The 18,362-nt window shown below is 39.2% G+C and overlaps 1 protein-coding gene across 18 annotated transcripts in view; it reads left to right on the forward strand.

The window, feature by feature from the left end:
* Positions 1–18,362, forward strand: part of NPAS3 (neuronal PAS domain protein 3) — an 829,192-nt gene that overhangs the window by 754,884 nt on the left and 55,946 nt on the right. For all 18 annotated transcript variants that reach the window (XM_023623732.2, XM_023623740.2, XM_023623775.2 and 15 more), the window contains one exon: positions 3,281–3,399. In XM_023623732.2, coding sequence (XP_023479500.1) covers positions 3,281–3,399 — 119 coding nt within the window. The remainder of the gene's footprint in view (positions 1–3,280; positions 3,400–18,362) is intronic.

An 18,362-nucleotide genomic window follows, 5' to 3' on the forward strand; every position in this document is an offset into this window, starting at 1 on the left:
TAGTTTTACCCATAAATTTCTCCTGTGTCTCAGGCAGAAGGTAGAACTTCTGTGAATCCCAGAATTTTTGTCAGAGCTTTCAGCAATCATGGCCTTCCTCAAAAAGTTGACAGAAAAGCATCTGATATCTAGAAAGCCCTTTAAAATGCTTCTTTGGCATAGACAGTTTCCATTGTCTTTATAGAGCACCTGTCCTAAGGATGCTTTTCTCACTATTACGTCTTCTCTTCACACACCCCACTGTGCATATACGCACACGCACACGCACACACGGCCTTTCTCCATTCAGTGCCACAGTCATGTCGCACATCACCAAGGTCAAGCTTTCTATGCTCTCTTCCAGTAGGACCTTCATCAAAATCCATGCTTCTCACCTGAGACACTTTGCAAACTCCTAAAGCTCGTGCTCTTATCCATCATCTGCAGATCATACGTCTTTTTAGATGAGAGACACCGTTGTCAGAGCCGGGATAACCAAAGTGTATTTGCTAGCCCTGAGGAAACACGGCCATGGTGTGCATGTGTGCTGTGAATGAGTTTGTTACTTGTCCCTTTGAAACAGACAGCGTGGCACGTTACTTCTGCCCCTGTCCTCACAGCTAGAAAGCCATATGGAATTAAAGCAGAAATCTTCATCAGAAATCAGACTCTTTCTAAGCCACACCCCCTCCTTCTCCACTACCTCCCATACCCTCATGCTCTTGAAATAAAGCTTGAGGACTAGTTTAGCTTTTAAATCTCAGCTTCAATGGGGCAAAACCTGACCTTAGCATTCCTCTCACACCAGTTGTCCTGGGTTTAATTAATGCCGCCCCTGTATGTTTAGGCAATTACTGTTGTAACACATGGGGGTGCCGTACTCACCGCCTCAGTCAGGGCGTGACGCAGTGTTGGGCATCCACAGATCATGCAAAGCTTGTGTCTCGCATTTTGTCACCCAGCGGGAAGTGCCCTTGCTGTGGTCTCTAATGTGCACACTAAGTGTTTGACTGTGCAGTTCCATATACTGAAATCAATAATAATTTCTACTGATGCCTGAATTCCTCACCCTTCTACAGCTAGGTGGTTCCTTCCTTCCTGGGTCAGAGTATCCAGGCCCATAGCCCTAAAACATACTTCACTTCTCTGGGAAGTTCGTTTTCCCTCAGCTATTGCAAACACAATCTTGCTGAACAGAGCTGAATTTTTAAGGCTGAGTTTGTGGTGTGGATTCTGATGGCTTCACGTTAGTTCAAGTCTCCGAGGACCAGTGCCAATAAATGTGAAAGGGACAACAGTAGATTGGCATACTTTTCCATTTCCTCCAGGATGAAAACCTGCTATAAATTAAGTCTAACCTTAAATGTATAATCTGTCCTTGAGAAGGAAAAAAAAAAAAGGGATATAGCATCTTCAAGCTCTCGGCATCCCTTACGAGAAAAAATTGGTTCTAAGGGTCTCTGATCTTGTGTTTTAGTAAAATAGAACTGCACGGCTGACTGACAGTTCTGATCTAAAGCATTTACGTTTAAGTTTTGATCTCTCTGCTTTTGATTAAAACTAATGAGCTCATTTAATTCAAAATGGGAATCTCTGATAAGAGAAATAAGGTTGATGTGATTGGATTAGAGGGGCAAATTAAACTCTTAGAGCAGAAGTTTGTGCTTATATAGTGTATTAAAAAGCTGTTGGCGTATTATGGCGTGTTAGATGATGAGAAAAATTTCATAGTAATTCATATTTAATCAGAAGAAATGAAAGTACTAAATATAACATGGCTCTGCTTTTCCCTCGAGTGATAAAAAGCTGTACATTTAAAATGACATTAGATCCATGCTCTCTAAAACAAAAAAAAAGGAAATCTTAAGAGAGACACGTAAGAGAGGGACACTTGTCGGTAGTTCCATCACCCCAGAATAGAAATGCCATAAATAAAGGAAAATATAGTCATATTAAGACAAGAATGATACAAGGAAAGCCAGACCACAAAGAGCACGGTTTCTGTTATTATAGCAGCTCTCATTCTTCTTTCATCCAAGCATCAAGTTTAATATAAAAAATAGATATTTCCTTCCCTTGGAAATATATGGAATACATTTCATAATTTAAAAGCCTGTTTTGCCTAATTTTCTTTGTGTTTTAACAGTCGTTTTCACTTATACTTAATTCTTAAATCTCTTTATTACATGTTTTTCTTTACCTCTACCCTAGAGAAAATTAGTGTTAGTGTAGGGCTGCTCAAAAGAAATCCTGTTTTGTTGTTGGACATATTTATTTTACTTTACAATAAGAAAAAATTTAAAGGACTATTTTGGAAGCGTGAAATTAGACAGGATTTATTAGGCTTCAAAAACCCCAAATTAATTTCTTTTCAGGAAAATACTTACATTTAAAAAATATCTTCGAGGCTTGTTTTTGAAGAAAAGAAATTTACACTGCCTTCTGGCCTGTTCGCATAAAGGTATTTTTAAGGTCAGTAGGACTGCAAACTACCATTTTAAGTTTCATAAGTAAAAAGTATTCTACTTAGTCTAAAAACATGTCAAGGGAAAGAGTAATTATCTTGCTTAAGAGAGGAGACTGTTGTTTTCTCGAATCAGAAGCAGAGACGTGAAAACACGGAGACTGCTTCCTATTCAGATGAGGGCAGGAGACAAGCTGCCATTTGTGACAGGAGGGGGAAATTGATATTGTGAGTAGTTTTTGTTTGTTTCTGTCTGAATACCTCATTCTCAGCTCCCTATCTTGAGTCCATTGAAAAATCTTCATGCTTCTTATTCCCTACAATGAAGGAAACCAACTCAGGAGGGCAAGGACACTGACCAGAATGCCAACCTTGATGGTTCTGTGGCTCTCAGAACTAGGAGTTCTGAGAAGGAATTCTCAGGAAGAACAAAGAGCAAGTCACCTTACCCTTCGTGAGAAGTGTCTCTGCCTGAGTCTTGGTTGACCCCATAAATCTATGGGGTCCTTCTTTTTCATGACCATTCTCTCCATGTGCACTGGCCAAGCCTCAAGGTGTCTACAATTACCTACTGACTATTAGACCCCATGCTGCAGGAAGTTAAAAGGCCTGAAAAGCTTTTGCTAGAAACTGGAATGGAGTTACTTTGGATTCATTAATTTTTCTTTTTTATTTTCCGCAAAGTAAACATTTTCTAAATGAGGTAAATTGATTACGACGCTCTTAGCACCCATCAGTCATTTATATTTAGTGAACTCAAGGATTGCACCTGAGCATAGCTGTGCGGGGCTGTGTGGAGATCTAAATCATGTGTGTATGTATTTTTGTATTCTTCAGTGGAGTCGACCAGCCCCAGTCTGCTAACCACTGACAACACCCTTGAGCGTTCCTTTTTCATCCGAATGAAATCTACTCTGACCAAACGCGGTGTGCACATCAAATCATCAGGATATAAGGTAAGCTGGCCTCTGGGAGGGGAGAGATTTCTGTCTCAGGTCAATCCTGGGTCATTTGCACCCAGTGTCCCAGCCACTTTGGGTCCATGTAATTAATACATGTGGTCTTGAGCTGCCCATAGGATTCTTAGTTATCTTCCTGTCTCAAGGTAGGGGATTGACTACAACTCTCCTTCTCACTGCAGACAGTGCTGGTGCACTAAACGCCTCAATACAGTGTCTTTTCTTAAAACACTTGTTAATAATGCACCAAGTGCTTCAGCACATGCTAGAAATTCACTTTGATGAAGAAGGTGAGCCAAATTCACATTAGTCCTTGAGATGAGTGTTCTCTAAGAATTCCACTTTTCCCACGTCCCCCTTCAAATTCCCTCTTTCTCTTTAGAGAAAGACTGTCCATTTTAATAACACCTTGGGCACTGAGATTCATACACATAGATAAGAAAATCAGGGTGGATGTCAGAAATCTTAATATTGATATTACATTATTGAACACTCAGTCATACCTTAGCATTCCTAGAATACTCAACATACAGAGTATATGTTTCCCACAACAGCAAAGACCAAGTCTGAAGTCATAATCTACATTATTATCATTTTAAGGTTAAGGATATAAAAGCCTTCTAATCTTGGGAAAGTCCAACATTTCAGTTACTATAGCAACATAAATTAAGACCTATGAAGTTTATGAAATGCCTTTGGCAACCTGAATCTTATCAGTTTTACAACACACTAACCAGTCTCTCAAACAATATTTATTATATGTGGGAGGGCAGACAGAAGTGGAATGCACTGTAGATGTAGCCAGCATAAAACTTTCCCAATTTTGGAGTACAGAGCTTCTGACAGCTCAGTTCTTTAGGGTGACCATGGCATTGTCAGGGATGGTAACAGTCATCATCGGGCCTTAAAAACCTTATATAAGTCGTCAGGAGACTAACAGCTGCATAAAAGTCAGAGTAAGGCACTTTCTTTGACATGAATTCTTCAGAAAAAAAAGAAAGGAGGTGGGGGAGCAGGCCCTTCCATGAACGACCTTTAGCTGAGCTGTCTACAGTCAGCAAGGCACATGTGGAGCATCCTTAACCTTTAACAGGGTTCGAAGCAAAGGCAAGGCACCTGGGCAGCTCTGCCTGCAGTTACAAAGTGATGTGCTGGAGGAAAAAACAAACTCTATCCTTAGGACTGTTCTGTATTTTCCTGCCTCTCTGAACACAACACATTTATTGGTTGCTAGCTGTGTAGCGTTAGCAAATTTGGAATTCTGTAAGCAAACTATAGGTGTTGCGGTTATTGTCGTTTTAACGCTAGAAAGATGCATTCTTTGCATTCCAGCTTTTAGAAGCCACAGGCTTCCCTTCAACGATTGCTTTGCTGTCTTTCAAAATTTGTTCTTCATTTTTAATGGTTTTTACTGGTTTGTAGGGGGCATATCCCAGGAGGGAAGAAGACTGGGAGAGGTGAGGTATATTTTGAAAAAGCAATATTTCGTATAATTCAATAACATTAGATTATCTACCTTGTTGAAAAACAAATTATTTCACATGACAAACTAGAGATCATAAAGCTCTGCAAAATTTTGGATCTGCGAAAAACTGAGATGTATTGGTAAAAGAGTAATACAGAGAAATAGTTTGAGTTTCAGTCTAGGCAAGAGCAAGCTTGGATTCCGTTTCTGTTGCCATACTGGTACCTCAAGAAAGCTGTTTTTGCCACATAACCTGAAACTGTACAAGCTAATTTCTTAAATATTGATAGAACGTTCATTCATTCATTTGATAAATATTTATTGAGCTCCTATCATGGAGGCTGTGTTAGAGCCTGGAAACCCAGCATGGAACGATAAAAAGTCCCTGATTTCATAGTGATTACATTCTAACAGGAGAGACAGACGATAACAAGTAAATAGATAAAGGAAATGATTTCAGAGAGTGATGAAGGCTAAAATAACAACAACTAACATTTATGTGCACTGTGATGTGCTGAGCATGGTACGGTTTATGTCTGGTAGCCCTCACAACAATCCTAGAGGAAAGTATTTACATTGTTTCCATTTTACAAATGAAGAAACTAAGGCTGGAGGGGTTAACCGGAGTACCCAGCATCGCACGTGGAGAGCCGGGGTTTGAACTCTGGGAGTCTGACTCCACACCCCCATGTACTTACCCGCTAGGCTACATTATTATGCAGAGAGTGAAGCAAGATACTGTGAGGGGGTGCTGGTGGGGACCATTTTAGATAGAAGGGTCACAGAAGGTCTCCTTGAGGAGGTGACGTCACCTAGGAGAAGGGACCACCATGAAGACATACGGAAGAAGAGTGTTTCTGAAGCTTCGTGGGCTTAGGATTAAAGACACCTTGCTATAAGAAGGGGCCTTCTAAAACAAAATATTAAAAGGTACAACGCTTAACATCCAGGATTGGAAAAGATTTAGGAGCTGTTCCAGTTTCCATCAAATCATACCGTGGTAAAGTGATCATACCCCTCTGACATGCCCCAGCAGGACTTCTTTCTTCAGATACATGAAAGTCTCCATCCAGTGCCTCAGTCCTCTCCCCAGAACTGCTGATGGGAGAGTTGATTCATCCACTGTTCCCCCAAGAAGATGAATCACCCAACAGATCCAGCTCTTCCCCTCCTCCTCCACAGTGAACTTCCCTCGTTAATTAACCTTGCCTGAAAGTTAGGGAAAGAGCTGTGAGAAGCCATGACGTGACACAGCTGAATAACATCCCTATTTATCTGCTTCTTCTCAGTTAATAAATCTAACAGCTTATAAAACATTCAAATAAAACTGATAATCACCCCACCACCACACAATAAACACAAATACAAAGAAACAGCAATGACAATTTCTCCATACTCCTAATCTCCCCCTAATTTATTACCATTGTATGCTTCTTTCTTTTCCCTTAGTTACAGATCCAAGATGTTAAGTCTTGCTCAGTGCAGGTCACTATATTTCTATCCATTTTTTCTGTGACCTTGGCACATGAACTTTCCTGACATCTCCGTCACTTTATCTGCCACTCTTTAGTGTCATTCTTGTGGTCACTGACAGCAAAAATAGTAGCAGAACTACACTTCTTGAACACTGACTGCAGCAGACACTGTGCCAAACACTTTATACTTATTCTATTTAATCTGCACAACATTATTTAAAAACTTCCTCTGTACCAGGCATTGTTCAAACTTTATATTCTATTATTATTATGCTCATTTTGCAGATTGTGAAACTTAATAGGTTCAGTACTTTGCTCCTATTCACACAGCTCTTAAGTAGCTACTGGGGAGACAGAGTTGATCCAGGCAGATCAGTCCAGAGTTTGCCCACTGCACCCCTCTGGTTCACTGATCAATGGATAAGTCCAAAGAAGGGCTCAGCGTGAGCTAGACTTCAACATAGGAAAAATTAATCTAAATTTTTAAAAGAAAAACCTCTTATTCTTCCCTATGTGACTCAGCCCTGGTTTATGGAGGTATGCAGATATTTCCCTTCCTTTTCAGGGGCTATCCTACCCACTCAGGTACACATGACCGAGAATTCTAGCCAAAGAAGTGCCAATCTGGATCTGCTAATTCAGGTAGAGAGTCTAATCTAAGTTGCTGTTTCCATGCCTCAGGCCTCAGGCAAGTTTCCCTCTCTCCTCTGAAGTTTCCCATGACTTTTGGTTGTTTCTGTCCTCATTTGCTTTGAAATCCACAGTAGCGTGTTATCTGGACCAGCCACTTTTTATGCCTCAGGGTCTTCCTTGTTATTTAGGTCTCCTCGTTGGCCACATATCTTAGTATAACACAGCTCTCCTTTAAATTGCATTGCATCAGTGTTCAGCCTTCTTGATTAGGTGTTCATGTGAGGGAACTTACTAGGTATAGCACAAGGGTAGAAGGAGATATGTAATCAGGGAAAGTAGAGAAGTAAAGACAAATTGGTTCACCTCCTTAGCTCCCATCTTTGGCATGAGACTGTCAGTGTTCTCGTCTACTCTTAACTGCCCACCAGCACCACTCTCATTTCTGGAATATTTATCTACACACGTGTCCTAACTCTAATGGCATGGGAGAACATTCTAGACTAGGAAACACAGACAGAGAGAAAATCTCTGTCATGTTTATATAATGCTGAAAATGTCTCTAAACTCTCTGTAGAAGTAAAAGTCATCAAATGCAAGAGTTTTCTGCTATGACATATAGGAACAGATTACTAAGGGAGCATGGGGGAACTCCAGATTCTTAAACATAAGCATTCCCAATCTGAGATGATTTGGATATGGATTTGCTTGTAGCTAAGTGTTGAACTAAATGATTTCCAGAATCTATGCAGCCTCCTTATGATAAAAAGAATCATAAAGGCCAAGTGGCGTCAGCAACATGGTGGAGTGAGCTGTTCCCTTTCTCTCTCCCCCTCTAAAATGCAACTAAACGGACATTCATTAACCAACAGAGGATACCCACACAGCACAACAGGACACCTGAGAGACCCACGCAGCTATACATCTGAAGGTGAATGGACTAAATCCCCAGGAAGCAGTGGAACTAGGTGAGCGCACCCCTCCCCCTCCCCAGCAGCAGTGAGCCAGGTTATGGAGCCTCACACAGCAGCCAGCAGGACTCTAAGAGGAGGCAGGGGCAGGCCAGCCTGCCTGTGAACACTATCGGAGGGGTAGCCCGACCTACAAGAGTGCCCAACATAAGCTGGTGAACCCTCCAGTGGGAACGCTCCCTACTGAGTGGCCACGGCTGAGCCCCCACAAAGGAGCCCCACCCACCAAGCATGGCAGCCAGTGCAACTGTAAGAGGGGACAGCAGCAGGCCAGCACACAAGCACAAATGCCTTCAGAGGGGCAGCCTAGACTGCAGGAGCTCCCACCATGCCTCAGCAGCCCCACCACTGGGAATGCTCCCCACCAAGTGGCTGTAGCTCAGGCCCCAAGAAAGTGCCCCACTCACCAAGTGGAGCAGCTCAGCCAAACCTTACTGCAAGCACAGTGCTGGCCGATGCCTGCACAACCCAGCCACTGAGCACAGAGGCCCGACCCCCACAAAAGCAACCTGCTGAATGGCTGTGGCTAGCCCATGCAAATGCATACCAGCCATACCCACATGACTTCCAGCAGATGGGGTGGAATCAGAAACACAGCTCCTGCTTCCACCCAGCTGTGGCAGGTGGAATCTGTGACCTGATGCTACCACAAATGTGCCAGCAAAGGATCACTTCATCAAACACCATGAAGAACTATGTTAACACTTCAGAGCAGAAGGAAAATGACAAGTCTCCAGAAACTAATCCTGAAGTCACAGAAGTTTACAACCTAAGTGACAGAGAATTCAAAATAGTTATTATAAACTCAATGAGTTACAAGAAAACTCAGAAAGACAGTTTAGTGAGCTCAGGAATAAAAGTAATGTATAGAAGGAATACTTCACCAGAGAGATTGAAACTCTAAAAAAAAAAAAAATTCTGAATATGAAGAACACACATAATAAACAAAAAATAATCCAGAATCCTTAAAAAATAGAGCTAACATTATTAAGGACAGAATTAGTGATATAGAGGATAGAAATATAGAAATACTTCAGGGGAAGGAGAGAACTAAGATTTTTAAAAATGAAGAAGTTCTTTAAGAAATATCTGACTCAATTAGGAAAAGCAACATAAGGATTATAGGTATTCCAGAGGGAGAAGGGAGGGAGAAAGGAGCAGAGAGCTTGTTCAAAGAAATAATAGCTGAGAACTTCCCAAACCTAATGAAAAAATTGAACTTATAAGTACATTAAGCCAATAGAACTCCTAATTACATCAATACAAAAAGACCTTCTCCAAGGCATATAATATCAAAACTGGCAAAAGTCAGTGACAAAGAAAAAATATTAAGGGCAGCAAGGCAGAAGAAAATAATCTACAAAGGAACCCCTATCAGGCCTTCAGTGGATTTCTCAGCAGAAACCTTATAGGTAGGAGAGAATGGAATGATATATTCAAAATACTGAAAGACAAAAAGTTTCAGCCAAAGGGCCAGCCTGGTGGTGTAGTGGTTAAGTTCAGCGTGCTCTGCTTCAGGCACCCAGGGTTCATGGGTTCAGATCCCAGGCACAGACCTACACCACTCATCAAGCCATGCTGTGGTGGCGACCCACATACAAAATAGAGGAAGAAGGGCACAGATGTCAGCTCAAGGCCACTCTTCCTCAAGCAAAAAGAGGAAGATTGGCAACAGATGTTGGCTGAGGGCCAGTCTTCCTCACCAAAAAACAAACTTTCAGCCAAGACTACTCTATCCAGTGAAGCTATCATTCAAATACAATGGAGAAATAAAAGCTTTCCTAGATAAACAAAATCTGAGGGAGTTTATCACCACTAGACCTTCTTTACAAGAAATGATGAAGGAGACCCTCATACCTGAAACAAAAAGGCAAAGATCTACAAAGCTTTGAGAAAGGAAATAAATAGACAGACAAAATCTGAAAACTGCAGCTCTCTGTCAGAACAGGTTAGCAAACTCTTAATTATAACATAAAAGATAGAGGGAAGGAAAGCATCAAAAATAACTATAAACCCTTCAATTTAGTCACAAACACGCAATACAAAACAGAATAATTTGTGACAACAATAGCTCAGAAGGGGAAGAGGAGAGGGATGGAACCTGCATAGCCTAATAGACATAAAGGGTTATCAGAAAATAGACTATTTCATCTACAAGATCTTTTATACAAACCTCATGGTAATCACTAAACAACAAATCAGAGCAGAACCTCAAATCATAAATAATGAGAAAACCATCACAGAAAACCACCAAACTGAAATGGCAGTCAGAAATACGAAGGAAGAGAAACAATGGAAATATAGAACAACTGGAAAACAAGAGATAAAATGGCAGTATTAAGCCTTCATATATCACCAATCACTCTAAATGTAGATGAATTGAATTCTCCAGTCAAAAGACAGAGAGTGGCTGGATGGTTTAAAAAACAAGACCCAACAATATGCTGCCTCCAGGACACACATCTTAGCTCTAAAGAAAACATAGGCTCAGAGGAAGGGATGGAAGTTGATACTCCAAGCAAATGGCAAGCAAAAGAAAGTAGGTGTTGCCATACTTATATCAGACAACGCAGACTTAAAGATAAAAATGTCATGGGGCCAGCCCCGTGGCTGAGTGGTTAAGTTCACATGCTCCACTTTGGGGGTCCAGAGTTCACGAGTTTGGACCCTGGGCACAGATGCATACACTGATCATCAAGCCATGCTGTGGCGCATCCCACATAGAAGATCAAGCATGATCTACATCTAGGATATACAACTATATACTGGGGCTTGAGGGAGAAAAGAAAAGAAAAAAAGGTAATATTGGCAACAGACATTAGCTCAGTGCCAATCTTCCTCACCAAAAAGCATTTAAAAAAAAGATAAAAACAATGAGAGACAAAGAGGGGCAGTATATAATGATAAAAGGGACATTCCAACAAGAGGACATAACACTTATGAATATACATACACCTAACACAGGAGCACCAAAGTATATAAAAAACACTGTTAACAGACCTAAAGGGGGAAATTAACAGCACACAATATACTAGGGGACCTCAATACCCTCCTGACATCAATGGTTAGATTGTCCAGACAGAAAGTCAACAAGGAAATAGTGGATTTAAATGAAACACTGTACCAGATGGACTTAATAGATATGTATAGAATATTTCATCCAAAAACAGCAGAATACATATTCTTCTCAAGTGCACATGGAACATTCTCAAAGATAGACCATATGTTGGGAAACAAGGCAAGCCTCAATAAATTTAAGAAGATTGAAATCATATCAAGCATTTTTTTTTACCACAATGCTATGAAACTAGAAATCAACTACAAGAAAAAAGCTGGGAAAGTCACAAATATGTGGAGACTAAACAACATGCTACTGAACAACCATTTGATCAATGAAGAAATCAAAGGAGAAATCAAAAAATAACTGGAAACAAATGAAAATGAAAACACAACATAGCAACTCTTATGGGATACAGCAAAAGCAGTTGTGAGAGGGAAAGCCATAGCAATACAGGCCTACCTCAACAAACAACAAAAATCTCAAATAAGTAATCTTAAACTACACCTAATGGAACTGGAAAAGGAAAAATAAACAAAGCCCAAAGTCAGCAGAAGGAGGGGAATAATAAAAATTAGAGCAGAAATAAATGAAATAGAGGCTTTAAAAAAACAGTAGAAAGATTCAATGAAACTAAGAGCTGGTTCTTTGAGAAGATTAACAAAATTAAGAAACACTTAACCAGACTCACTAAGAAAAAAAGAGAGAAGTCTCAATAAGTAGAATTAAAAATGAAAGAGAAGAAATTACAACAGATACTACAGAAATACAAAAAGATTATAAGAGAATACTATGAAAAAATATATATCAACAAATTGGATAACCTAGAAGAAATGGATAAATTCTTAGACTCATACAACCTCTCAAAACTGAATCAAGAAGAAAGAGAGAATCTCAATAGACCAATCACAAGTAAAGAGATTGAAACAGTAATCAAAAACCTCCTAAAAAACAAAAGTGCAGGACCAGATGGCTTCTCTGGAGAATTCTACCAAACCTTCAAAGAAGATTTAATACCTATCCTTCTCAAACTATTCCAAAAAATAGAAGAACACAGAACACTTCCTAACACATTCTGCAAGGCCAGCATTACCCTGATACCAAAACCAGCCAAGGACAACACACAGAAGGAAAATTACAGGCCAATATCACTGATGAACATAGATACAAAAATCCTCAACAAAATATTGGCAAACCAAATACAGCAATACATTAAAAGTATCATACACCATGACCAAGTGGGATTTATACCAGGGATTCAGGGATGATTCAAAATCCACAGATCAATCAATGTGATAGACCACATTAACCAAATGAGGAATAAAAATCACATGACCATCTCAATAGATATAAAGAAAGCATCTGACAAGATCTAACATCCGTTTATGATAAAAACTCTGAATAAAACGGGTATAGAAGGAAAGTACCTCAACATAGTAAAGGCCACAGCCAACATCATACTTAACAGTGAAAAACTGAAAGCCATCCTTCTGAGAACAGGAACAAGACAAGAGTGCCCATTCTTACCACTCTTATTCAACATAGTACTGGAGGTTTTGGCCAGCCACTATGGAAAACCATATGGAGATTCCTCAAAAAATTAAAAATAGAAATACCATACGATCCATCTATCCCACTACTAGATATTTATCCAAAGAACTTGAAATCAACAATTCAAAAAAATTTATGCACCCCTATGTTCACTCCCACATTATTCACAATAGCCAAGACATGGAATCAACTCAAGTGCCCATCAACTGATGAATGGATAAAGAAGATGTGGTATATATACAATGGAATACTACTCAGCCATAAAAAAGACAAAGTTGCCCCATCTGCAACAACATGGATGGACCATGAGGGTATGATGTTAAGCAAAATAAGCCAGAGAAAGACAAACACTATATGATTTCACTCATATGTGGAAGAGTGAAACAAACACATGGATAAAGAGAGCAGATTAGTGGTTACCAGAGGGGAAGAGGGTGAGGAGGTGGGCAAAAGGGGCACATATGTATGGTAATGGATAAAAATTAGATGTGGTGAGCACAATGCAGTCTATACAGAAGCTGATAAATAATAATTTACACCTGAAATTACACAATGCTATAAATCTTTATGACCTCAATAAAATAATTGGAAAGAGTCATAAAGTATAAATAATAGAAAAAATAATGTGTAGGTTCACTAGTTTATTAGGACTAGTTTATTTATTAGGACTGCTAATCTACCTTAGCTTCAAGAATATCTGTATCTAAACATGAAGTAACAGAAGCAAAAAATTAGAGTGCTAATTAGCTAAAGAAAATTCTTTTGCCTTCTTTAAGCACAAACATAGATGTCTTTTAAATTAGGAACTTCTCTTTTTCATTTTTTGAAATTCATGGTTTTATCTCTTTTGTGGAATATAGCACTTCCATAATTTTAACAGTGATTTGTTTTATTTGGGGTGTCATAGATCCCTTTAAGGATTTGGTGAAATCTCTGGAGCCTCTCCCAATGTAATTCATTTTGCATCAGGAAGTTCTTGAATCCCTGAGTTGTATCCTTTGATCTCAGGTTACAAAATTATATTTAATATGATGACATCTTCAGTACTTATTAAGAAACCAAGTTAATACATCTTCTAGAACATATTTCCCCAACATCACAATAACCCTTTCCTTTCTCCTCATTTCTTCCTCCCATTTATCTGTTTGGTGTTAATACATATTGAAGTCCTGTTGCAAAATACATCCTCTCCTACGCTGCAAAAGTACAAAACTAAGATTTACATTCTGAGCCCCTCAGGCAGATAACGATAATCTTCTGAAAAAGTATTTCTCAGAAAATATTTTTTATAAAAATTATACTTAATTTTTAAAATTTATATGTGTAGTTGAGAGTTATTTTCGGTTGCAAATCGTCCTCCTTTTCTTCCTGTTCATTTACGTGTGCAACAGAGTAGCATCATTAGGATTTCAATGTCAAAATCAGAGCTAGGTAAATTTTAAAGTTGAAGGCTTTTCATATGCAAATGTATCTTGATTGAATGTGTATATTGACAAGTCTCAAGATGATAGCAAACTAGAAGGGAATTATTACTTACTGTTTCAATCATCTGGAATTTTAGTTCCTGGTTTAATTCTTTAATTAAGTCCACAATACTAGATATCAACCCCTCCCTCTTGATCACCTGCCACTTTAATGTGCTGCCAAAGTTGGTTGAATCCACCTGCTTCTATTTCCATTCCTCCACTGTAATACCTTTTTCTGGATCTATAGTGAGAAATTCCCAAATTACCTCCCAGAAAATTTTACTTCTCCATTCTATCCTGCACCTTGCTCCCTGGAATATCTTCCCAAAACCTCAGCGATCATTTACTTCCCTGCTCCTAAGTCAGCAATGGTTCATAGTGCCAACGTATTCAAGAATCTGGTCCTAGCCTACCTTTTATACCACCTCCTCCATCATTCTTTCCTGGAACTCTCAATACTGATGCTCTAGCAAAATCAGTCCAGTCGTCTTTCCTGAAATACATTTGCATATTCACACTGCTATGCAGTTTTCCATGCTGTTTTCCTTTCCTAAAATGCCTTTCTGCCACACTTCCACTTGGAAAACTGTTACTCAACCTGTATGGCACCACTCAAACATCACTTCTTTTTTCATTTCCCCCGATGCACTGATCCCTTCTCTTCTGTGCTGAAATAGCGTTTTTTAGATTTTACATAAGCTCTCTGTCCCTCAGTTTTCTCACCTGTAAGATAAAGCTATTAATGGTATGTAACCCAGAATTTTCCTACAGATCAAGTGAGATAACACAGGCTCAGCTAAGCTTCTTCTCTCCATTTTGTGAAATATTTTCAGATAATTTCATAGGGACCTCACAATAATTCTTTTAGGTAATTATCTCTATTTTCCCAATTTTGAAAATAGGTAAAACTAAGGCACATAAATATGAATCGACCTCTCTAAGGTCACATAAATGGTAAATGGAAAAACTGAGAGAAATATCCAGATCCTCTGATTTCAAAAGCTTTCCTCTTTCCAATATACTGCGTTGGATACTGGGTACTTTCTTATTCTGCTTTCTTCCCTCATCACCTAGCACAGTATGCTCCATGTAGTTGCCACTCAGTAAATGTTCATCGAATTGAATTGCATGCTCTCTCTTTTTCTGCGATAGAAATGAAAAATGTTAACAGTACTGAGCCCTAGAGTACAGACCACTAGGGATCCTGTTAGTTGACATAAGTGTCTTATAGGTGTGACTACTGGAACAACTATGAACCCAAATGACTATGTCATAATCTGGTTGCCATTTCTCCATCTTGCCATCCAGGATATTGTTAATCTTTACCAATGCCTTACTAAAGTCAGAATGTACCACATCCACAGCATTCCCTTGAGTTATCAGTTGAGGATTCCTTTCATAAGATTAAAATAGAGTTATTTTAGCATGATTTATTCATCATGACTTCATATTGGTGTCTTTCTAGTAAATCACCTTTCAAGAATTTTTTCTGGATATTAACATTTTGAGGCCCTATCTTTCTGAAAATCTGAACAATATTTTCTGATGTCCTGCCTTCTGGCACAACTCCATGGTTTCTCAAAGACTGCTAAAAATATGCGAAATGTTGTTATAAGAAGGCTGGTTCTTTCTTTGCCCAAGAGGGTAACTGTATGCAGTGACTTTTAATTGTACCAGAAGTATAGTTTGGAGGCGTGCCCAGCACTACTAATGTAGGGGGCAATGTGGTCATGGTCCTTCTCTGGAGATTTCTAAGAGCATACACTAAACTCATCAATTAGGATTCTCTCTTCCTCATAGACAAGTGTGGACAGACTAGGTGCCATCTGGATGTTTCTTCCAACCTGAGATTCAGAGGTGTTCCAGGTGTCCAGACATATCAGTGCTTCTCCTGAAGCCTTTGCCTCAGCTTTGTGTTGTCTTGAAATGATGACTATAATATTCCAAGCTGTACAAAATGTAACTGTCTTGTCAAATCAATAGATGAATTTTCAGTGAGACCAAAAATTCTGTCAACTCATTCAGGCTTTCTAAGACTATGCATTTATTGCCTTTCAATCAACTGAGACACCCAGAATACATTGAAGGAGAAAAAAATTTCCGGGGTAGAACTTATAGGCAGAGGTTATCCTGATGAAAAATGCAAATAGAGGAAAGAACCCATAAAATCAAATTTTTAAAATCCTATTATCTCTTTTTAGTCCCTGCTCACCTCTGCACAATTGTCCATTACGACGTAGTTTCTAGTGTCATTTTAAATACAACTGACATTGTTTCTGATCTTAAAGAATTTATTTCCCATTACCAAGGCATGACAGTAGTTCTAGCTTGGGATATGTCATTTCTGCCGGGACTAATCAGCTAGCTATTTTACCAACTAGAGGCATAATCAATAGCCATTCGTGAAGTGTCTGTAAATTCTTAGTATGTCAGTAACTGCAGCCCATGTATGTTGTTAACTTACAGGTACTTCATTTTCCATTATATTACAGAGTTTAAAAGGAAGCTAGGAGAAGTACGAGCATTTGTCTTTGACTAATGTTAGATCTTTTCAGGTTGGTTTTCCAAGCCTTTGGTAGCTAAGAATAATGAAAATGATGATCATTTTGAAAATGACATCATTGATGCAAAAATTAAGAACTCCTTCTGTATATATAATGTCTTTTAACTAATTAATGCCCTTCAAAATTATCATTAATGTCTCTGTAAATAGATTCTCAATCTGATAGATTTTTCAATATAATCTTTCTGAGATTTTGGCCCATTGAAAAGATTTTTAAAAGAAAAAAAAAAAGCAGATGAGAACTAAGCATTTCATCACTTTTTCAGGCCCAGCACACTTTGATGTGCTGAGACGCCCAACAACAGCTGCACCGGTCCACAATTTCTGTTTCCCTAAAGTAATCTCTTGATCCAGTAGTCTGAAGTAGCAGTTACTTAAGTCTCTACAGATTTCAAAGGCTTCCAGATACATTACCCTGTTTTACCCTCATTGCTTCAAAAGTACTGGACTGAAGAGTGATTAAGCACAGAGACTGTGATGTCAGACAAGCTAAGGATTTGGACTTAGTCTTACTATTCTTGGATCTATGACTTTAACTCGGTTGTTTCACTCCTTTAAGCATCTATTTCCTCTTTTGTAAAGTGGGAGTACCACTAGAACCTCCTTCCTAAGGCTACTGTGAAATAAAGAGATGATGCAGATAAGATAGTACCATGACACCTGGCCCATAATGAGCATACAGTCCATGTCCATATGTGAAGTTTCGTGTTTGTGGCACTCATATTGTGAGTTTGATAAAGGTTGCTCCAGACAATCCAAAGCCTTAACTTCTACACCTCTGCATATGCACCTGTAACTAGGGAAAGTGGGAATTTATCAGTAATATTTCAGATTATCTCCTGGAAGTTATATGAGCTCTAGAATAATGAACAGTTTCTTCCGAATATGGAAAATGCATTTATTTCTGGGAAATTTCTCCCTGCTTAAGTGTCCTGAATATTGATTTGATTATAAGACACAAAATATGACTGAAATACGTCATCTATCCCTTTAACAAAAGAAGCACATACCAAATGGTTTTCTTTGGAATTGATTTAGCATCATGGCAAGACTAATATAGCCCTTTATGCAAGAAATGAGTAGGGGCAGGGCCAATTTGATGTTGTTGATCTCTGGAATAAATGGAGCTTCTAGGATCCTATAGCCCACAAGGCTCCATGGTTTACTTAAAGCGTCTACATACCCATAAATTGAACCCTCTGGGCAGGCAGACTACCACCGTGGCTTGAATCCAACTGCATCTCAGAGGTACTACACGACGTTCCAGTGGGGATTCTGTTGACTCATTCCAAGTAGGGGAAAAGAGCCAGTATTCTGGAGATCATACCTTCTCATGTAGTGACTTCCCAGGGGACAAGGAACTAGTCACATCTTTCCCGTCTCTCTGTGAATGCCCTCCACCATCAGACTAAAAGAATGGCCTCAATTGTAAAGTGCTTGGAGTTACAAGACTCTTAGTTAAAGAAAAGAACCATCTGTATAATCTGTTCTTAACCCTCTGTAGTAATATTCAAGGGAGAGACTTTGGGCTGTTGCCTTGACTCTGTGTGTGTGTGTGTGTTGTTTGTGTGTGTTTAAACTGAACCACCAGAGGGCAATGGATATCTCTAAGTTGCCATGTTGGAAACTTGACTTCCAGCTCATTGTTGGCACTACTCCGCAGAAACAATCCATGTAAGTTATCATTTGACTGATAGCGATATTTACGCCTCCCTTTCACCAGGGCTTTCGTACCTGCTTTTTATTCTCCTTGGAGCATAGATTGTTCTCAGATATGCCCG

Source organism: Equus caballus, chromosome 1 (assembly GCF_041296265.1).
Source record: "Equus caballus isolate H_3958 breed thoroughbred chromosome 1, TB-T2T, whole genome shotgun sequence".
NCBI classification, from domain to species: Eukaryota; Metazoa; Chordata; class Mammalia; order Perissodactyla; family Equidae; genus Equus; species Equus caballus.